The sequence below is a fragment of the Aspergillus campestris genome, assembly GCF_002847485.1.
Source record: "Aspergillus campestris IBT 28561 chromosome Unknown P168scaffold_9, whole genome shotgun sequence".
In the NCBI taxonomy this organism is placed as follows: Eukaryota; Fungi; Ascomycota; class Eurotiomycetes; order Eurotiales; family Aspergillaceae; genus Aspergillus; species Aspergillus campestris.
Genome location: NW_020194344.1, coordinates 1073395 through 1095274, shown reverse-complemented (window position 1 = coordinate 1095274; position 21880 = coordinate 1073395). Strand labels below are relative to the sequence as shown.

At 47.5% G+C, this 21880-nt stretch overlaps 7 protein-coding genes across 7 annotated transcripts; 1 reads left to right on the top strand and 6 right to left on the bottom strand.

Annotated features, from left to right (window-relative positions):
- Positions 1 to 177: 177 nt before the first annotated feature.
- On the bottom strand, positions 178 to 3194 carry P168DRAFT_328733 (uncharacterized protein). The gene is made up of 9 exons (XM_024841382.1): positions 2863 to 3194; positions 2159 to 2797; positions 1948 to 2095; positions 1655 to 1891; positions 1532 to 1603; positions 1298 to 1479; positions 933 to 1239; positions 851 to 870; positions 178 to 794 (listed from the first exon to the last, which is right to left on the bottom strand). Exons 1-9 carry the CDS (start codon positions 3112 to 3114, stop codon positions 279 to 281), a joined length of 2373 nt encoding a protein of 790 aa, XP_024691324.1. The 5' UTR covers positions 3115 to 3194; the 3' UTR covers positions 178 to 278.
- Positions 3195 to 4822: 1628 nt separating this feature from the next.
- P168DRAFT_320274 (uncharacterized protein) lies at positions 4823 to 5742 on the bottom strand (the record flags this gene model as incomplete). Its single annotated transcript, XM_024840351.1, has 2 exons — positions 4823 to 4938; positions 4995 to 5742. The coding sequence occupies 2 exons, from the start codon at positions 5740 to 5742 to the stop codon at positions 4823 to 4825; spliced, it is 864 nt and encodes a 287-aa protein (XP_024691323.1).
- A 2123-nt stretch (positions 5743 to 7865) lies between these two features.
- On the bottom strand, positions 7866 to 8252 carry P168DRAFT_320273 (uncharacterized protein; the record flags this gene model as incomplete). The annotated part of the gene is made up of 1 exon (XM_024840350.1): positions 7866 to 8252. The coding sequence occupies one exon, from the start codon at positions 8250 to 8252 to the stop codon at positions 7866 to 7868; it is 387 nt and encodes a 128-aa protein (XP_024691322.1).
- Positions 8253 to 10264: 2012 nt separating this feature from the next.
- On the bottom strand, positions 10265 to 10553 carry P168DRAFT_320272 (uncharacterized protein; the record flags this gene model as incomplete). Its single annotated transcript, XM_024840349.1, has 2 exons — positions 10265 to 10437; positions 10490 to 10553. 2 exons carry the CDS (start codon positions 10551 to 10553, stop codon positions 10265 to 10267), a joined length of 237 nt encoding a protein of 78 aa, XP_024691321.1.
- Positions 10554 to 12269: 1716 nt separating this feature from the next.
- Positions 12270 to 15635, top strand: P168DRAFT_305978 (uncharacterized protein). The gene is made up of 2 exons (XM_024838978.1): positions 12270 to 13526; positions 13640 to 15635. The coding sequence occupies exons 1-2, from the start codon at positions 12452 to 12454 to the stop codon at positions 15313 to 15315; spliced, it is 2751 nt and encodes a 916-aa protein (XP_024691320.1). The 5' UTR covers positions 12270 to 12451; the 3' UTR covers positions 15316 to 15635.
- Positions 15079 to 16701, bottom strand: P168DRAFT_272195 (Fig1 domain-containing protein). The gene is made up of 4 exons (XM_024835303.1): positions 16514 to 16701; positions 16375 to 16443; positions 15962 to 16313; positions 15079 to 15876 (listed from the first exon to the last, which is right to left on the bottom strand). Exons 1-4 carry the CDS (start codon positions 16536 to 16538, stop codon positions 15498 to 15500), a joined length of 825 nt encoding a protein of 274 aa, XP_024691319.1. The 5' UTR covers positions 16539 to 16701; the 3' UTR covers positions 15079 to 15497.
- Positions 16702 to 19758: 3057 nt separating this feature from the next.
- Positions 19759 to 20038, bottom strand: P168DRAFT_320269 (uncharacterized protein; the record flags this gene model as incomplete). Its single annotated transcript, XM_024840348.1, has 2 exons — positions 19759 to 19871; positions 19957 to 20038. The coding sequence occupies 2 exons, from the start codon at positions 20036 to 20038 to the stop codon at positions 19759 to 19761; spliced, it is 195 nt and encodes a 64-aa protein (XP_024691318.1).
- Between the last annotated feature and the right edge of the window lie 1842 nt (positions 20039 to 21880).

Genomic DNA, 21880 nt, shown 5'->3' with positions numbered 1-21880 from the left:
ATAGCTTTCAGTAGTCGAAACCTTCCCCCGACTATCTCCGAGTCTACTTGGGAAGGGTTATTGAAAGTATTAAAGACTATACTGATACCGTCTACCTCGAAAATGATTTTAACCAACCTACTACTGATTAATGGGCTATTAATTATCTAGATTCCTTTCCTTTTTCTTTATTGTTGACCAACTTTGATTTCACGAGTGTCTTTCTTATTACTATCAAAGGACGGAAAATGTTGCCCCTTGGATATCATATAACGAACAGTATAACGACCCCTGCCACTCTATTTCTTTTCTTTCGGCTCCTGGGGCGCCTGAGTCTGAGGCACATGTTCCTGATGCGTCTGGTCATAAGGCGTCTGGTCCTGAGACGTCTTCTCACGAGATTCCTGCTCCTGAGGTGTCTTCTCCTGAGGTGTCGTCTCCTGAGACGCCTTGCGCTTCAGCGATGGCAGCCGGAAGACACTACCCAGGTCCAAACCACCACGGTTTAAACGAACATTCACCCGATCAGACAGGTACCTGTCAGTGCTAGGCGCCACAAAACTATAGATCATGACAACGAAGAAGTATATATAAGCCAGCACAATGACGTACTGCCACGACCGGCCGCAGGTCGTAGCCAGAGCACTGGTCATCGTCTTCGTAATAGGAAGCTGAGTCAGAGCGCGCATATCGCCAGTTGCTTGGACTTCGGCAATACCATCAAAGATGCTCCTTAATGTTTTCGGTACGGGCCCTGCCTTTGCGAATGCTGGGAGTAGGATTCTTTGCATTTTGCCCATCAGTTGGTTGACGTACTGCACATCTCGTTAGCATGGCATATCACGTTGGTAATGATGAGCGCATATCTTACAAGAGTCAAGAACACGGATCCTATGTAACAACATGGTTAGCGATAAGTCACCCATGAACCCGTAGGGGGGCTCGAGACTTACGGATGACGGAGAAAATCATATTTCTGTAAGCCGATACTAGGCCGACGACGAGCCCCATATCGCGCTTATGAGCGGACATGGGCCCTGTCACGTACAAGACCACAGTCACATATCCGTGTCCCAAGCCTGCCAGAAAGAAGAACGCCATACTTAGGCGATACTGATTCGTATGGATCAAGGCCCGAAGACAAGCAAGGAATCCCATTCCGAAGACAGCTCCCACGGCGACGTGCCATTTGAGGTACTTTGGCTGGACCAATGTTAGAGAAGCCAACAGAAAGCCGGCTACCAGCCCTGCGGCCCACAACTGTAAATGTGTCAGTAATGTACTCCTCCCTGCTGTTAATGCAATAGTTAACACTCACGTTCTCCCATGCTCCTTGCAGGCCAAATCGAGGCGTCACTGTCAAAAAGACCACCAGTTGAGCTATAGGTGCAAACCACCAGACAAGTGAATGCAATCCCGCGAGAGCCATCTGCGACACATGTGTGAGGCTTCGCATCAAGTAGGCTGGGTAAGCATTGTGGTCGTTGCCGTAGTTGTATTCTGTATTTCCATGAGTACACTTTCTCATGTCCATTTTGCTTAATATCCTTACCATATACCAAAAACGCAAGCAGGACAAAACCACTTATTGTGATAACGGCAATTATCTGGGGAGCAGACCAAACTATGCCTTTGTCAGTGTATACCGTCTCCTGGACAGGAAACCAGCACTAACCCCAGATAAACTTTCCCCAGCCGAGGGAATAAGTGACCATCGCAATAGCAGTGGTAAATATAGACAGGCCCAGCCAGTCTTTGACTGGAGGATCTTCGACGGGATGGTTGTGCAATTGGTGATATGTTGGCGGATGGTATGCAATAAATAGCCCTATTAACGAGGCGAACGAGAAAATTGCATTAATATAATAACCCCACCTCCAGCCTTCACTTGTGTTCCGTTCCAGTGCAGAAACTTCAGGTGGTCGTTAGCCAACCTCATCGCCCCCTTTCCCGAAGTGACTGACTTACCAACAATGACGTGCAAGACCAGTAGGGGGCCAAGGAGACTCAAACAGAGACCTGTTACTGTAAACCGCTGACGGACAGGAACCAGTTCTGCAAGTGCCAACCAGGGTCCGAGGACCTGAATCCCTGTACCAATTCCCAAGAGGGCACTCTACACAGCCAGTCAGCTACAAGTCATGGTATATGGGATGAGCGAGAAAGAAGTATTATATACCAAGCCAGTCATGTTGACGCCCTGGTCAGAGCGTCCCGCTGCGAGGAATGCCGCGAGCGACACAGCGTTTCCGAAAAGAAAAATCCACCGACGGCCAACATAGTCCGACAGACGCCCAAAGAAAACAGAACTGAGCGTCTGGGTGAACATCAAAGTGGGATAAATCCAGAGCGCCGACCTCAAGTCATGCACACCGGCAGGAAATTCGTTATATGCAGCCGGCACTGAGTTTGTGACATTGAGACCGGATACAAGGTCCGCCATCTGAAGGCCTGACGCAATCTGCGTCACGTTAATTGATGGCAGAATCTCTCCCATGTTCAGACTCCGCGCGATGCCAGTGAAGTTGAACCCCGAGGCAAACTCTTGCGGGTTTGTGTGCACGACCCCCCAGAACATATCATCCGGAAATAGGCTTGACCCGAGCTGTGTGGTATTCACACCGTGTGCCATCTGGGCCAGATCTAGCCCGTCGGCAACGTTGGCCACGTTGACACCGGCTGAAATTGCGAGTAAGTTAATAGGTCTGAGAAGGTTGTATATGCGCCGGAGTAGGAGCATCGCTGGAAGAAAAACCTGTCCTCCATTCCAGCTATTGACCGTTCCGAGGAAAGACGCATTGAAACCCAACGAGATTGACTTTGTGACTGTGGTTAGTATCACACAGAGTGTTTACTATCTTGGAGGATGCGGATATGCCTTACGACAAAAACCAGTATAAACTGCCAATTCGTATAAATACCCTGAGCCTCAATCCCAGGCGCTGGAAATGAATGAGCCGGGTCCAGTTTGCTGGGCGGTTGAGTGGCATTTTGTGTCTTTTCAGTCGAATCTTTATCTCCTGTTGGCTCTGTAGGATTCTCAAGCGCTGCTTCCTGAGACTCCTTGTCTTCATGTTGGCGTGTGAGATTCTTTTGGGAGTCACCCAGGGCGTTCTTTTCCTGCACCGCTTCCATGGCGAACAAATCGATATCTGCCGGGGGATTGTCGCAATGGGGCGCAACAGGTGGTGTGATGTAGAAAAGTCACACTATCGGGCGCCCCAGTGGGATTTATAGACACAGTTGTGATCATCCATATGTGACCACCTTCGCGGAATGGGAGCTCGTGCTTATCTTGAGTTTATACCATACAAGCTAAAATTGCATGATTCTCCATATTCTAGGTGCCACTTTTCCGACACTCAAAATGGGGACCCTACTTCGGAGACCAAAACTGAAGCTAGTGGACGATCAGTCTCCACTCGGGGATGTTGCTTGTCTCCACCACTTTCTCTGTTGTAAATCGCGTCCGTTCCGCGCGGTCATGTGTTTTCACTCTTGATTATGATTTTTGCGTCGCTACCGAGCTAGGGCTCCGTAACCTCTTTCAAAATCATAGACTCAGAGGGTTGCGGCTGTAATCATTGAGCATTTCAGGGTCCGGGTGTCCTTTGCAGCCACTGAAGCTGTCCCATATTATCATTGATAGTACGAAATCTGAAATTTCTCGCTCTTTTGCGAGGATAGAAGACGCTATTTCACGTGAAAGGTCTGAACTAATTGCCTTAGAATTGGGCCAACCACTCTCACCAAATATTGCACTAGTGTAGACAGCTTTTCCTCATTCCTCGGTCACAGCAAGGCTTCTCATTCTTATCCTCTCCTAAGATACATTTCTGCCACAGCAAACATAGTCAATAGTCGACATAGTCCGTTTGAACTAATTTCCACTCCAAATTTTGCTGGTGCAAGACCAGCTTGCACCAGCTGGGATTTGATAAGGATAGTCCTCGCAACTTCAATCGATGACGAGCCCGTCAAGCCTTCTAAAACTTTAATTCAAGCTTCCATTTCACGCAAAATTCGCCATCGAATACTGATGGTGGACAAGGAGCCGAGGTTAAATTTGGAGATGGATGTGCCTGCATCAATATGGTCGGCTGGGCACATGACAATTGCAATTTGTTTTCAAGCTAATGAGCCAATGGTCGCTTTATATGCGTCGTCGAGGCCTCTCAAACGCTTCAGGACCTCTCCCACGCCTTTAGTGTCCGATTCAACAAGATTGGTACTTGGTGGATTGATGAGATAAGAGAAGCAGGCAGCGCTGGCCCACGGCGGTGGTGCATCGCTGCAGACCTTCAAACTAGTGAGAGTATGGGCGTTGTATGAACTTACATACACGCCAAAAGCCAAACCTCATCGTCCTTGGAGTCATTAATATCTTGTTGATACTTTTAATCATCACATGCGATGTGGCAGCAGTGGATACACTTTAACCATCGCCCCCATATGCTCGTCTTTCGAAACCGCTGGATCGAACCACATTGATCCTAGCCTATATACAAATTCTGTACGCCCCGTCCACGCTGTTCGAGTGTGCCAAACCATCTGCAAGTCTGCAAGACGAGTCCTGTGTTCATGGAACACTCCAATCGGCTCCCTCCTGATGCCTTGATCTATGAATAAGGCTCATATTTGTTACGCAGGCGAGGCGGGTAGGATCCTACATATGTTCATGGAGCTTCAAATGGAACTATACAGAGAGATGGGTGAGCTGTGGGGCGTATTCTGAAGTTAAGTGGAAGTCAATCGGCATGTCAACCAACTCAAGTCACACGCGATATGTCCAACCAGGTGCCGCTAGAAGAGAAGAGGTTCGGTGTCTTGTTGCTGTCACGGTTTATGAGACTGGAAGGTGCGCCGACTGGGAGACATCATTTTCGGTATCAGTGGTGCGCTCTTTGACGATCCTGTAGCCTTTGGGGAACCGCGAGCGGGAGTAAGATGAAATGCCGCCTAGATGCCAATCGTTAAATAATGCGCCTTGCTCTGAGTATACGAGACGTGCTTACCCATAAGAAGAAAGTATTTGCTAATCACTGGAAGCCAGACCGTAATAGCGACAAGCTGACCGAAAGACCAGTGACCGAAATCAATAATATTCATAGTGCGGATGAACCAAAAACAGTTGGCGTCGACACATACATCCAGGATGAAGAGCACTTCAACGATGACAGTAAATGCTGGGAAAACGCGCCCAATCCGGAGTCCCCATTTCGACTGGCGAAAGCGCTGCAGCCAGTCGTAGGCTTTCAGGGGCTGGATAAGAGCACGCAGCGTCCCACGACGCGCGGGTGATTTGCTCCCATCATGTACGTATGACCATATCCATTTAATGACAATAATGAACCATATTAGGGAGCAGATTGGGTTTAAAATAGAACGGAAGAACCGCTGTGGAGAGAGGGCTTGCCCCCCAGTAGATGGATCGATGCAGTAAACTAGGGGCGGCGGGAACCCGCCGCAGCTCTCGGGCCAATCGCTGCGATTGACCTCGTCGAGGTCCTTTATCTGTGGCAGAGGGACAAGATACAGTGCCACTTCGGACAAGACGAACGCCGCACAGGAGAGGAAGAAGATCCACGGGGAGTTGCGGTGCCACTTTTGCAGACACCACATGGCAAGGACGACGGGCAGAATGCCTGCCATGGAGACCATACCGGCAATTCCCTGGTTTGCTATCAACATTTGGTACGTTATCGCTTCGTACACGGCTTGAAACTTGTGGGCTGCCAGAATTGCTGCCTGGGATGCGATCATGATGAAGCATTGCGCTTCTTGGAACTCCACCAAAACTGTCTTGAGTATCAAGTCGTGCTGCTTGAAGAAATGACGGATCTTGTCTCCTCTCACATTGGCAGATTCGGTATTGCGAGAACGCTTGAAACGAGTGATGAAGGACGCAACTCTTAGGATCAGACGGAATACGCGGAGAAAGAGAAAAACATAGAAGACAATGCCAATTTGCATAAGATACGAAATAAAGACCTAGGGATCAAATGACAGGATCAGCTCAATCTTCAGCAATATCTCTGCGGTAGAGATGCGTGGACTCACGCCGGGGCCTCCCAGATCAGGATTAACCTCACTGTTGATCCCAATACACATATCGCCGGTGAAGTAGCAGGATCCGCCTTCTCTGACTGTATGAAACCAGCCTTCATCATCGAGATACTCACACCCTTTGAGGCGACTGTCAGGTTGCTGGCAATATTAAGTCACACAATCCCATACTGTATCAATATAAACATTTTCGCCATCCGTATGCATACTCCCGAACTCTTCGTCACACTCAAAAAGATTGTCAAAATTGGCAAAACCATATTGAGGGTCTCCACAATCCGTGGAGTTCCCCATCGTGAGATTTTCTGGCAATTTCTGCAACAGATGACTTACGCAGGAGGAGAAGAAATATGAAGCAAATTTCATATTTACGAGAGAGCCTTGCGTGGTGAGTCGCGTGAAATATTAGTAGCCAGTCGGGGCTGCAAGGCTGTGTCAGACTGAGCCGTGATGATAGTCGCCTTACAGCGCTGTTATGGAACCAGTATCCAAATGGATCTAAGTTTTCCGCTCCGCAGCCCAACCAGCGCGTTTCTGTTTTAAGTTCCCATTCTATACGGGCTGACCACTTTAGATGGGGATTTGGGTGATGTATTGATGTAGCGTCTGTTGCAAGATCCACATGGTCGGACACCTGGGTTACTTCAGTATACGGAGTCAGGGAAGTTCCATTGAAGTGTAGCTTGCTTACACATCCATCGTACACATTTGAGTATCATAATCCTTTGCAAAATCATCAATCCATATCCAGGAGCATATACCACTGTTATAGCAAAATATAGCATCAATAGCCACTCGGTGCATAATGGAGGATGCAAGTCATGGCATAGTGTCTCAGCCTTGTGTTTATAAATCAGTTGGCCTGCAAGATAGATGAGGCCAATCAAGTGGGTCCAGTAACTCTTTTACTAAAAAAAGCCTTTTTCTGTTCTTTTCTAAGATATGGCAAGCGATACAAAATAAGACAGAAGAGAGACAAATGCCTTTCGAATCGATTTCCCATACTCAAGGAGAAGGGTACACAGGACTCTTGGTCATTAAATGTATTATCACCTTCTATTCGAAGCAGTCTAATCACATCTTTATTAGTTTTTAGGCCATTCTACTATCTCGAAAATATTATGTTTGGAAAAACACAGAAGAGAACCCTCATAGTAACAACGACATCAGACAGGCACTAGTTAGGGTTTCGGCGGTCAGGTGTCCGCATCAAGTCTTCATGAAACCTTATATGCTCGATTCTAGTACATGGCAACATTGTATATTCAGGAATAGTGCTTCGCCAACTTGTATTCTTTTGATATTAGGTGTTTCTCGCGAATTCTTTGTCATCTGATCCTTGCTTTGATCTCATCAAAACTGGCGCATTTACAGGGGTTTACTAAATGCTGGTGAGTATGGCTTGGCGCCGTCGTCCAAATCATGCAGGACTTGAGAAACGATGAGCTGTTTCCGTCCGATTCGGGGTTATGGTTATAACAATGAGACGCTCGGGATTTGATGTGAAGATTGACAACCCAGCGAAGGTAGAACTTCTGTGGGAATCCAATCACATTTACGTCGGGCTACACAAAGACATCGCGGTAGACAAGAAGGAGCGTCAATACGAGTCACCAGGAATTCAAGTAATCCTCAATATTCTACTGTTATTGAGAGACAAAAATAGACTTTGTTGTTTTAGATATAAAAAGTGTTCAAACATATAATCATCAGACACATACTGTCCAGTATAAATATCAACAAATCCCAATACCAAATCAAAGAACATGAGATAATCCTCGAAGTGTCATTTCATCCCACCACAATCATAGACAAGCTCTTTAGTTTCCGATATAGACATACGGTGCGCCCTTAACCTGCACGCACTCCGCCGTAAGAGAGTTACCATTATCGCCCTCGATGTCGACAGTCGTGCAATCCTTGTCACACTCGCTCGTGGGACATCCACCGAACTTCTTCGGGCCGATGTTGTTTGCTCCGGTGACGCTGGCTTGCATGATAGCGCCATAATCATCGCTGTCCCAGTCCGAGTTATCAGCGACGGATAAACAAAGGTTGTCGTATGAATAATCAAAGTTCAAGACTGGGGTGCTGGCCGTCGCGGACGGGCAGTCGCCTGCGTCGGCAAAGTACACCATGCCTGAGTAAGTCACGGCATTTGCGGAGGTGGCCAACACGGAGGCAACGAAGGCAGTGATGAGTTGCATTTTGGTGGTGGAGAGTGACTTGGTTTGAAAGTTGTGATAAGGTAGAACGATTCAGTTTGAAGTCTAGTTGGATTTGTTCGTTGTCGAAAATGTGAGACCATTAAGGGGTCTTATATAGTCTGGTAGATTGGATCTAGACCATACAAGCTGGATGCACTGCCTTCTTTAGGGGCATGATTTGCAGTACTAACTTCTCTATTGTTCCGGCTTATACATAGCACTGGATATTTCATTCCAATCACTGCCAAAGATAGTTCGATCGACGGCACTGCAGAAGTCCGGGACAGTGGGGCAAGATTTAGTGATTATAGCTTATATCCACTCCACTGCTAGACCGTCTTTTTTCACGCGTTAACCATTGCTTGCTTCGTCCAATGACCTTAAAAAATCTACCCTGGTATACCTACGTTCAATCAATCTCAGGGTGGTGTTCATACGGTTACGTATAATTATGAAGCAAGCCACATGGGGAAATCTTTCGCTTGTAGCGACAACACTTGCTATACTGTGTCCATTACTAACTAATCTCGAGTCTACCAAATGCATAGTATGTACCAGAAATAGACTTCGTGTGATTGAGAGTTAGTGAGGTGGAGATAAAGTTCTCTCTGGACCCCACGTCAGCCATAAGACTGTCAGATATGACTTCATCGGCTCCACATGCGTTTCAGCCCGGTGTTGTATTCGTATGGTCCGTGTGTGTGTCTGACTTGAGATGGGGCTAGTTTTGGACGATCAATGGGTGCTTATATCAAGGGGCGACAGATTGAATTCGTATGCAATATGTGGGCTGATATCACTGCTTATCAGCTACAAAGTCATTGTTAGGGAATGCTATTGTGGTCTATATACATGGAACAAGATATATGATATCATTGTCATATGATACTGGAGACCGGAATATGCACGATTCTCTTTTACTAAGAGAAATCTCTAGATGTAATTTCTTTTTGTAGCAGCGAGGGTGCAAACAATGACAACAATTGACCCTTGGGTAAAGCATTATGCTATTGAGAGTTTAGACAATATGACCCCATATATAACATTGAACTTGGATCTTTGCGTTGTGTCGACGCTCACATAGAGATCATCTTGCCATCTTTATGGCTGGCTCTTCCGTCAAGACAGGTATATATTAACCGCTTACGAGGGCTTCTCCTCCCGGTCTACCTTCACCCTTCAAAAGCAAAAATGCATCAATATATTTGCCCGTCGAATTACGTTCTGAAGGAGATTGATGCGGCGGCGCCTCAAGATGCGCGAGATGATAGCCGGCAACAATGTTACCTCCCACGTAGTGAGTCACTTGGGTGCGTTTGGCTTTGGTTCATGAACGAAGACAACTTGACGACCTAGGTCGCTTTTTATAGCCACATGGAGCCGATCCATTTACCCTGGCGCGAAAAACAGTAATATCAAGCCAGACCGTGATGAAAATGATGATTTTCAATGACTGAAAAGAATGATGAAGACTATGGAGAATCAAAATAGTACGGGACCAAACGACCAAGCGCGGTCTGGTGTCCTGCTACCAATACCTGGTCTCCCTTACTATGACCCTCGGGTTCTATTGGATGGTGCCGCAATATAATATGGCTATAAAGAGTATTCACGGATCTCAGAAGTGTCTAGATATCCTTTGTAGTTGACTGGTATTCTTTGCCATACAAAGTATATAAGTGACAATGCCTATCACTCAAACCACAACACAGCCAGGGGAGCATGGTATATGCACACCACTGTCAGACATAAATGCTAATGATACCGGAAGCGAGCCTCAATATACCCCTCACCGCCGATTCGGGGTGCGAATTATCTAGTAATCCCAATATAAATGTTTCCTAGGGTTTCAAGTTTCTTCGCATTGACAAGCGTAACACATTCCAACCATCTGACATCAAATAAAAGACCTGCCTTCATAACATCACATTTGTTCCCCCCAAGTGCCAGCCACTTGATCCATCCATCACCAATATTTATAATCGGACAGGCCGTGGTTGATGATATGTCGATCAGTGTACGGTGGCCGTCACCACTGCGAGAGTCCAGATGGTGGTGCCGTCGTAGTGGATGGTAGTTCCGTCAATTTCTACAGTCCTGGTCGCTTGAGGCACGGAGGGTGCGGGGGTGATGTTCTCTGCCCAGATGGTGGTTCCATCAGCATAAATGGTGGTTCCTTCGACGACTGTGCCCTTGATTAGCAAGTACATATCTCCAATGGATAGTGATAAGCGTACCTGCGCTCCGGGTAGCAGAAGCGACGCCTCCAAGGGCAAGCAAGAAGATAGTCTCGAACCTCATTTTGATGGATAGTAGGTTGTTTGATTGTTGTTGTTTTTGGTTTTCTTGTCTGGTCAAACAACTGAGCTGTACTCGCAGCCTACTTATATACCTTTCTCTTGGGGTCTGAGCCGTTCCCCCAAGATAACTCTACTTTGTATCATTGGCCCCATCATCACACTAATTGAGACAAATGCAAACAATGCGCCAATATACAGAACCAGTCATATGGGGTAACATTGATACTGAGGATTTTAATCAATATCGCGGGGTGGGAGAGGGGAAAGACAGTGCCCAGTGAATGTGCAGCGCCACCAGGCTCAGTATCCATGGTGGCTATAGGATGTTACAGGTAAATCCTCCTCCACTAGACACTTCGCCGCTTTCTTGAAAGAGTAAATGGAGTTTTGGCCCCATTTGTTTGCCCTCGGGTGAGTAAAGTGGCTGCAGTCATGAATGTAACATCAACCCCCAACAACCCAAATATGTATTAGTTGCGGCTTCTTTCATCCGCAGGAAAGGCAATTTCACCATGTGACGCCTAACGGCTATCACCGCAGTGGGACATCTGTGTATTCCTGTAGGATGCCGTATCGGACCTCCGGAGGGGAGAACACAAGGATCATGTTCCTGAATCCTGCAACCAGAAAGGCTGTCATCTGTCTCAGATAACTCCACGTGATCATCTGATGCCCTTGCCAACTCTATGCAACGGGTCCAATCCGAACCACGCGGTGCTGGCCATCAACCACTCGAAGTGGGTTGGTTTCCCTTGGCTAATGAATCATACTTTTAGCATCATATGAGTAGCACTGACTCGTCTCGAGTATGTTAAGTGATCTATGCTTTTGGACAGACAGATTGCTTGATAGACCCTCTGTGGGGTCGAAAAAGACACACTACGTAGAAAAACGTGGCTACATGGAAGAGAAGAGGAAGGAACATGATAGTCCACTATCTAGTAGTACCTTCCTCTAGCTAAACAACGGTAGATGGCCGGGATATCCGTGCCGAGACGGCACGAGCCGCTCCACATTGTTGCACCGTCGGGAACAATGGCTATAATAAAATATACCGTGATAAAGTCATGAACTCATGAAGATACCGTCTAGAGCTGTAGACAGATAGACCGTACTGACATCTTAGGGTTTATTGGCTCATACTTCCAGTTGACATGCTAATGCAGTAGGGCTCAAATGGGTTGGTGGCCAAATTAGGACGTTTCATACCCAGGTTAATTGCACAAGAAATGACTATATTGTCACAAATATCGATATCAAGAAACTGCATACTACATCTGGACTTATCAGCCGTGTTAATTCACTCACATACAATGTGTGGGAAATGGTATATGGCAACTGCGATGGGTGGTCCCGTGATCTGTCACCTGACTACGAAGGACTGGCCATTATCATTCCGTGGATTTTGACTTGACATATTTCACCTCGTTCAACCTCATCAATCCCATCACTTTTGTCAAGATTCCATCAATTTCATTGATCTATGCTCACACAATGTGTGCAACTCGGCGGATCGTCTCACTTCAGATAATGCACACATCAACAGCAGGGTCTTAAGCGATATATGCGTAAATCAGGTGAGCAAATAGCAGCGCAAGCTAATGAAAGGCAGAGGCTGAATGAGTACCATTTCAAGGGCCTAGAGCAACTTTTCAGCTGAGGCTCCTCATGTTTGCTTTTTTGCACATGTGTCTCATTTGATTGGTGCGTGTGAAAAGGGACCAATACGAAGCTCGCTAGCAATCCTTGTCGCTACTCGCTAGTCGAGTCACAGTCCCACTAACCATGGGCCTTCCACTTCGCATCCGAACATCAGTGCTCGGAGGACCGTGGTACCCTTGCGACAGTCGATTCCCGTATATGGTGTATTGGTTTTAGACACATTTAAAAGTCTGAACCATGGCCCAACAGCCCTCTCGCCACGTTCAGGAATGGATCAAGCAGCAACACGCCGAAGCGGAGGATGCTTCCCGAAAGTTGCGTAAAGCAAAGCCAAAACCTCGAAGTTCACTCGAGGATGCTCTCCGCCACGAGCCGGCTACACAAGCCTGGGTCCCAGAGCAGATCCCGTTGCCCGAATCCAGTGATGGGACATCCATGTCCAGTAGCATCGCCGAAGGCTCCAGAGGATATGAGGACCGGGATGGAAATACAGCGCGGGATTCACTGCATATGGTCGACCGACACGGCACCTTAATTCCAGCGGCCTCAGTTCCGCTGCCGGAATCACGAACCCCGTCGCCAGCGGGGAGGCGCTTGTCGCAGCAGGTAGTCACGAGACCGAGACAGAGGCCCCAGTGGCAGTCGCAATCGCAGTCGCAGTCATATCAGCCCTATGATCGGGTTCTCGCTCGCGCGGCAGACGTGTTCGACCACATCAAAAATGGCAATATACGTGCAGAACCCCGCTTACGGAATACCTCTATCACACTGTATGAGTATTACGGTGATGGCTTGGTGACGCGCGTAGGGCTAGAAGGTCCGGAGTCAGTCTCCGATTTCCGGGATGTGTCAGAGGGGTTAAGAAGGCGCGTCTTTCTTATCGAGGATCTCTCCGTGAGAGCAATTCATTGCTTTGGAGAGACGTTCGGGATCACACCAGAATTCTTTGAGGAGCATCTGCTTAATTCTGGATGGAGCGGAGCGAAGTACAATGATCCCCCAGCACAGTCGTGGACAACAGCCAGACTGCCGAAGTCATATACTTCGATCCAGTGGTTCCGGCCTGTGTACCGACGACTTCCTATTTTTTCGAGGCGCGACCGTGAAGACCTGCTTGATGTGGATAATGATGGTTTGGAGTATACTTCGGGGGGCTCGCCGATTAATATCCGGGCGGAGACGAATATCTTCCGCTCAGAGTGGGATCTGCGCATCAATCCTCGAGGCACAATGGACGATATGGGGGAGTTTGGCTTGGTGGAGCGAACGTCAATCTGGAGAAAGTTTGACAAGAACAGGGGATATGAGATTGGTTGGTTTCCAGACCCAAGCTGCAAGTCCTGGTAATGCTGACCAGAAACGAAGCTGTTGTACTGCTTGATCCGTTGCCGAAGATTAGCGTCAGTCACAATATGACTTTACAAGTTCAGGAAAGCGATGCTGGTACAGACGATGGATATATCGTGAGCGATGATGATGATGATGATCATGACAACGGCAATATGGATGGAACGACAACTCAGCCAATTATAATAATAGACGGTGACGATACAGTCGAGCGACTGGAGATTCCGATTGAGAACCCACGGCGAGAAACGGAACGACGACCAGTGCTGAGCTGGCTACACAGACGACGGAAACGCAAAGTCAGCGAGAAAACGATAAATGTCATGACAAGCCTCCAGGTACTAGTCAAACAGATGGCCCCTCGCAAGTCCATCACCATCGATCTAGAGGAGGCATTCTTCGCAGATGATGCGTCCAACGTGAGCACCCTTCAAAAGGAGCTCACCGAGACCAGATCCACGCGTCAGGAGTTTGCTGAGATAATGGACAGACAGGGTATGGAGGCCAGTCTACTTGACATGTTGTTCGGGATCATCCGAAAAGACACGTCAACCTTGCTCCAGGTCCTGGGCCAGATCTTGAGTGACATGGATAATGATCTTCTCGATGACACCAAGATGGAAGATCGGCTAGCTTTATGGCGTCAACTCATCAAGAGGGCAGAAAAAGAGCTCACCGAACTAAAGACTTCAACCAAGAGCTTCCTGTTTTATTTCGGTATTACGCACATACCAGATACGCCTTCAATCACCGTGGATGACGATGATATCAGCAGCGGCGTATCAGATCTCTTCCAGGAAATTGACAAGATGTTAGAACGGCTCCGCCGTGGATCTACGGCATTGACGTCCAACATGGGCCTTCTTGACAGTCGGCGCTCGATCGACGAGGCTCACGCCGTGACTAGACTCACTGAGCTAGCCTTCCTCTTTATCCCTTTATCGTTCTCCACGTCTATATTTGGGATGCAAATCAAGCCGTTCGAGGACTCGGTCCCCTTATGGAACTTCCTCGTCGTGGCGATTTCTGTGACGACATTTGCGTACTTGATGCGCCTTACTATGCGCAGCCAGTGGCTCTCCAGCGTGAAGCAGAGTGTTAAGCTCGATGTTAGACGGTACGCGGAGCAGCACAGTCTCCCCGTGCAGGCCCGGTCTCTGTCGATGCTCCTGCTCCTCCTGTGGTCCGGAAGCGTCGTCAAACGCAGCAGTAAGTTCACCTCGGTGTGGATAACACGACACAGTCGCAGGGCTGGTGTGCGGTTATGGAAGGTCGTTGGATTCCCCATCAGCTTGGTTACGCTTGTCGGCCTCGTTGCAGTCGTACCGCTTTCTGTCTTGTGGACTCGAAACCTCGATCACGGTGTGCAGACCACGGTTACTGTTCCTATTCTTATTGCGATTGTGGTTCTCGTCGGGATTCCATACTGGAGAAATTCGAAGCCCGAGTTTCGAAACGCATTTCCAGAACTCATAGTGGGTTTGCTCAAGCGCATCCCGCGCACCACCCGATTCCTCCTTCTTGGTGGTCTTGGGTTCGCGGCTCTATTCATCGTTCCACTGGCGCTCATATGGACGCGACCGTTGGCAACGGGGGTTAAGGCTGGTCTGACCACGGCCATTGTAATCATTCTGCTCTTAGGCGCTGGCATCCTGTCCATGGGGCTAGTATTTTCTAGAAATTCCCACTTTGCGCGAGGGAGTGTTACCTACGAGACGGACCGGTCCTCAGAACCCTATCTTGATCCCAGTTAACTACGCTCATTATGGCCAGATCCTACAACCAGAAGTTAACCTATATTCTAACATCGCCGCTGTGTCGCTAAATAAACTAATCGTATTTTGACAACCCAACTTTCCCAATAGGTACATGACACCCGAAGGGTCCGCTCAATCAATATAAGCCCAATGTTCGCACACATACTTGAAAAACGATATCAGTCGTCCTCCGTCAACACACGAATCAGCGAAATACTCCAAATCATGATCAGAAGCGCGAAGGTCGAAAGACCCATGCACACCACCGCAGCCCATCCGAGCACCACGGCCGCGATCCCCACATGGCTCTCGACGGCGCCATATGTGAGACCCTCGGCCATCGTCCCGGCAGCACTGCTATTGATGTGCTGCCACAGAATCGAGATCAGCCCGAACATGAAGCCCAGTGATATCAGCCCTAGCGCGGCCAGCGACACAGGCCTGGATGGGAAGGGCTTGACATCGATTTCTGACCCATCGTCGTTAACCTCTTCGTGCCACCCTGGAAAGGTCCATAGTAGGACAAAGCATATAAAGGTTAAGACGATGGCGATGAAGCTGCGGCCTTTAAGCATTTGCACACTCCGTGGGGGATGGACAAATAGAGTAGAATCAAGAGAGATGCAAAGAAAAGAAAACCTACATCAGCCCATCAAAAACCATCGTATCTTTAAAACGCTTCGCAATCCAGATCAGATTCAGCGGATCCGCAGTCGAGTTCCCAGTTTCCTTAGCCAAGCTCGCCAGCGCCTCAGCGCTATTCGAGCAAAACCGCAAGCCATCATTGCGAATCAAACAGAGACCCATGTACGCAGCGCGGATCTCCGTGATGGTCGCATTGCGAGGCTGCGTCACATTGTAGACTTTGTCCGCAATGCCAGGGTTGACCATCGCAGCGTCCACTGGACTCGGCGTGTTGATGTCCCTATACTTGAGGGAGACCAGATACACGTTGCTCAGGCCGTTGGTAGAGGTGCATCCGGCGAGGACGATCGCTGCTGTTTGTTACTAACATGATCGCTCATCGATCGCAAACATTGACCATCAACTACTGACATAGGAGGATTATCGCAATCGAGCAGACCACCATTATAACATGGTGGAACCCGATCATGGGCATGTACCCTATGGTGGTGGTCACGTCAGCCAAATCCCCCGCATGACATCGCGGTAGTGGTGAGAGTCACTCTCGTACTGAAGAGGGCGCGTGGGATAGCCATGTTTGAAGAGCGTCTGCTCGCTTGTATCGAGGACGCGTCGGTTGGACTAGATTATTGATAATGTGTGGGTATATATAGAGCGGTTTCTAGCTTCTCGCATAGGTGAAAGAAATAGAATCGAAGACTAAGATGGAGAAGAGAATCAGCAAAGCTCATGAATGTTTGACTTTTGCTTTTTTTTTTTTTCTTGATTCCTTTCCCATCTCCGAATGAAGCTAGTCGGGTTCAGCTGGGATATTCGGAGCGGGGAGGGGTTGTTGATTACTGGCTTTTGGTTTTCGTGTGTGCTGAAGAGGCTGGCACTAGCGAGTAAGCCTGGTTGGCTTGATAGGTTGTTGAACATTGGGCACTGGATGTTTTGATGCTTATCTCAGTAAGTTTTGAATGGTCTGGGAATATGTTATCACTGTTCTTTAATATATGATGTTGGGTATATCAATCAAGTTAAGCCCTATACCAAACGCTGGTCAACGTTTAGGCGTAGTGGTCTTGAAATATGATGTACCTGTCAACTCACCTCTAAGGGCAGGGAGTATATTAGCATGTCTTACCATTTTTCTCTATCTTTAGCGTCATGACTGTATGATAAATGACTTTCGGATCAACATATATTTCTAGTTAATTGGAAATTGGTTGTTAGTGAGAAATGAACCGAATCGTTTAACATCATTGTGAAATCCAAGGAGTCTAAAAGGTAAAGTTGATTTAGAATCAATCCACTATAGTCTGTGGCCTGAATAGAATACCCAAAGCTTAGCTCTACTCAGATATCCTTTACCTCGTCCAGGCTTTCGTAGGTACCGCTATTCCACTGTCTATTGATCCTGTATAGAGACACAGATCCTGCTGGTCCCAGACCCTCAAATACATCCACATGATGACAAACTCCGGAGCTTTCAGTCGATCGGGTGAATAGGTATATGTGAGAGGACCGATGAAAGGGGGCAAAATTATCGATAACATCAATGATTCTGATGACGATGGAATACTTAAGGATAGTTGCAAAAGCATGAGTCAATGATAATCTATGTGGAAAAACACTGTAAGTCAGCTAATGTTGGCCGAATACACTTCGCAAGTTTGTGCAGAAGGATAATTGAGCATCCTTGTCTGTATACTATAACATTTGATTATGGGTATAGAAATATATTACCACTAAATATCTACAGCCTATGATATAAAAATGGCAGTAGGATATCTACAGTAGACCAGTATGTATATATATATAGTCAGATTATCACATCTTCAGACAAGAAGTCATTATACTCCATTCATCAGGTTGATAAGATAGCTGACCCATTATGCCATCTCCCAAAGACCCCTCTTATGATGTGTGCACTCCAGTCTCCAGTAGATGCCACGAATGGTGTCCAGTAACCCAGGCCTTCAAAACAGTGAACGGGTCTATATCCTGCCATCATAGATAACATCATACCTAGCTATAATTATATTACACAAGAAGCCAACTTTCAAGATAGATGACCTCTAAGCATCTACAGAATAAATATACGCACCTCCTGCACCGCATCTACAGCATCCTGAGCATTTCTGCCTCAGGCACGCATTACTGTGCTGTGCTGTGCTGTCCGATTAGTAAGACCCACGACTGTCGTGGCACTTTACAGTCACCATCCTCTTATCACCAACACCACCAGTGATTCTATTACTGAGTTAGTACTAATAATAGATGGAAATGGTCCTTATTTACTAATCTGGTCAGACAAAAGGATCAAAAAAGAAGAGTAAATGAAAGATAATAAAGAAACAAAGAAAGAAAAATAGTATATAATCAAGTTCGTCAGAACTAAATATAGATCGCCAGGGGCATTGTGGGGGTGGAAAGTGAGACGTTCCTATCTATATCTCTCACGGTTTCAGGTTCTCAGGGTGAACCTGGCTGACTCTCAAGGTGGGTGATGTCAATGCTCTTTGTTGTTTGTTTGTTTGTTTGTTTGTATGACGGGTATATACTACGGAGTATACAGAACAATGCTGGCAGGGATCATACTACATGGATCTACTTGTGAGATGTTAAATACTTAGAAATTTTGAGGACTATCGGTGACATGACTCCAGACGGAGTAGTATGTAATAGATATTAGAAATGATTATAGTATCGTACAAATTAAAGTCCTATTCACCATGACCATGATGAGTAGGACTGAGTAGGACTGAGCTGGCAGACGACGACGGGTGGAAACCAGCCAGCAGACAGGTAGACGGACAAGTCAAGGAACCCCAGAATCATAAGGTATCGACGAAGGAGATCATGGATGGATGGAGGATAGGCATGATCTCCCGAGACGTGGATTTACCTCCGGTGGCCAATCAGCGAGCGACATGACATGATCGGCCTGGGGCAGATGCAGCTGTCGTCGGTATTAACTGTAAACAAACATACCTCAATAACACTTGGTAGGACCTAGTAAGGCAGTAAACAATAATGACAATAACATAGTGAGACAAAAGCCAGAACCAAGTCAAACAACCAACCCACGCTATGCGGAATCAAAGACGGAGGAAAGATAATGGTGATACATTGTGTTGTCCACTCGGAGAACCATCGACATCGCCAGTAGGTGTCCGACCGCTGCAGAAGGTTAACTAACGGATGGGCTGCAAGGACGGTCGGACTATTGTTCGTCTTCCTGGCGGGGAGAGGTCCTTTGAATGTAACACGTGTTGCAAGCAGAAAGCAAGAAAGCAGAACAAGAATCGACAGTTTGGTCACAAAGTACATGTCGGGATAATACAATAAAAAGACGAAACAAGAGAAAGAACAAAACAAAACAAAAGACAAAACAAAAGAAAGGAAAATCAAGAAACAGTTAATATACAGAAACCATAGGACCAATCTGCTGCCTCAGGCAGAAACCCAGACTGTGGTGAACTCCGTCAAACCCATCCGACCATAATAACACCAATAGCCCATAATAATACCTTAATAATAAGAACAGAATATGAAAATAAGAAGAGGAATAGAGCAGATCCGTCGGCACCCGGTCGAGCCAGTCGTACGGAGTTGCGAGTCCGGCCGATCACCGCCTCACTTTTGGGCCGCGCGGATATTCTTCCAGGACCAAGACCTCGACCCTAACTGACCAGCAGTATAGGGTGACCCTTCAAGGGTATGCATGTTGAAACAAAACAAAAGAAAATAATGAAAATGGAAAGAAATCAAAAGATGAAAAGATAAAACGAAGAAGAAGAAAAAAAGAGATCACTTCCAACGTTGTTTGTCCCAGTCGGCCGGTCTTGTTTCATCGTAGATTTGGCCCCCTTGGTTGTGGACGACGACGGGGGGTTGCGAGCGACGGGGGGCGCCATTGGACCCTAGTTTTGGTGGTTAGTTGGGGAGTGGATCATAGTAGAGATAGACTATGGGTCTTCTCGTTATTTCGGGGAGCATCTCACTCACCTCGAAGGTCGGTCACAACGACCCGATCACCACTACCGGTACTCCCCAGCGTGGAATTGGACTCGCTGGCTTTGTTTGGCATGGTGGTTGATGTGATGTGGTTGTAGATGTTGGATGTAGATGTTGGATGTAGATGTTGGATGTAGATGTTGGATGTAGATGGTTGAGGGTAGAGGAGGGTTGGTTATATGGATGGGTGGATGGTGGCGGAGCAAGGCAACTTTGGTAGTAGTAGAGGAGAAGAGGAAGTCTTCAAGACAAGACAAGACAGGGAGTATGGGGAGAGTAGATTTATAGAAGTAGAAGATAGAAAATAGAAGACAAAATGGAAGAATCGAACAGGGAGGCAAGAAGCGAAAGGGAGCCCTTTTGTATGTCGACTCACAAAGCTACAAACAAGTCGGTATCTAGATGAAAGGGGAATGGTATAATAACCCCGGAAGTGGGAATGGGAATTAGGTTGACGGTGGAAGATCCAATCCAAAATAGAACAAGACGAGCATCACCAATTGTCGGTAGATACATACTCTCCAGGCTACTAAGTGAGTCTACGCCTGCCTGCCCCTAGGGCCAATCGAGATCGGTGATCCTGCAGAAGGGTCTCCCCCATTCACCTCGCCCCAATTCCACTCCATTCCGGGGGAAAGATACCTAGAATAGAGGATATTCACCGACGTCATGGGGGAAAGACATGGTCCAGACCCAAGGACAATGAATAAATGCAATCAATCACAAAAATCACTCAAGGGAATGGGAACCCATCCGCTTTCTCCATTGCTCCATAGCTCCATAGCCAACTAGGGCGGGTGCTCCACCGCTTTGCCAGGGGCAATATCATGGTCAGGCGAGGACAAGGACAATTTAGATCCTGAATAACATCATCTACCTTCTATATCATTCGAAGGGCAAAAGATAGATGGCAGTATCAAATCAAACAGTCACCCCAATCGAGGCAATGCCTTGTCCAGGCCCTATCACGGCGAAAACAGAGAGAAAATACTTAGTGATGCTGGCCATTGATAGGCTGGCCAGTTGACACCAGCCACACGGTTGCCTGATGAGGCTGACAACGCCTTTCCCAACCCGGACGGCTGATGTGGCGGGTGAAGGCGGAGACGTGGCCCAGGAAGGCCCAGAAGAGGGCGGTGTGGTACCTGATACCGTACAGAACACATCATCTCTTCCAACACAGAAGAAAGAAATGGCGGTATGGTCAGAGATACCAGTCATGACATGACCCATAGAGAAGCCAATCTTACCCTACAGATAGTGACTCACGTACAGTCCAATACCTCCGTACCAGGCAGGGACAGGCTGTCCCTGTGTTGATCATGCTGCCAACTCAATTGGGTATAGAGATCTGGCCTGCCATATCCCCTTCATTCGCACGTCAGCCGTGCAATGCCATTGTACCACTCCCTCACAGCTCTACCTATCCTCGACACATTCCCATGGGAAGACAACGATAGAACACGTACGATGTCCCCCCTACCCCATTGGGAATCGATGGAGATCAGGTCCACCAGATCACACGGACACTCAATGCAGTTAGGCCGTGTCCTAGCCCCAGCAATTTCAGGAATGGATTCCACTCGAATCAGGCATAGGTCAGGAACTAGCCTAACCTCCCAAGCTTCCCAACTGAATCATCCTGGATCCATCCGTGAATGACCAGCCCGATCCAGTTACGCTCTACGATAGGCAGTAGCTGCTAAACTGCCTCAGGTTAACCGGAGGCAGCACTGTCAGGTGACCGGTCCATCCAATCATACCCACCGCTCGAAGTGATGCTGCACCGCTCACCGCTCCTCCTTAATATTGGCAGATGGATATATACACAGGACAAACAGGACAAACTTGACTCCTCTCCTGAGGCATCCCGTCTTGGTCTGCCGCCTTCCCGCTGACAGCGAGTACGAGCTCA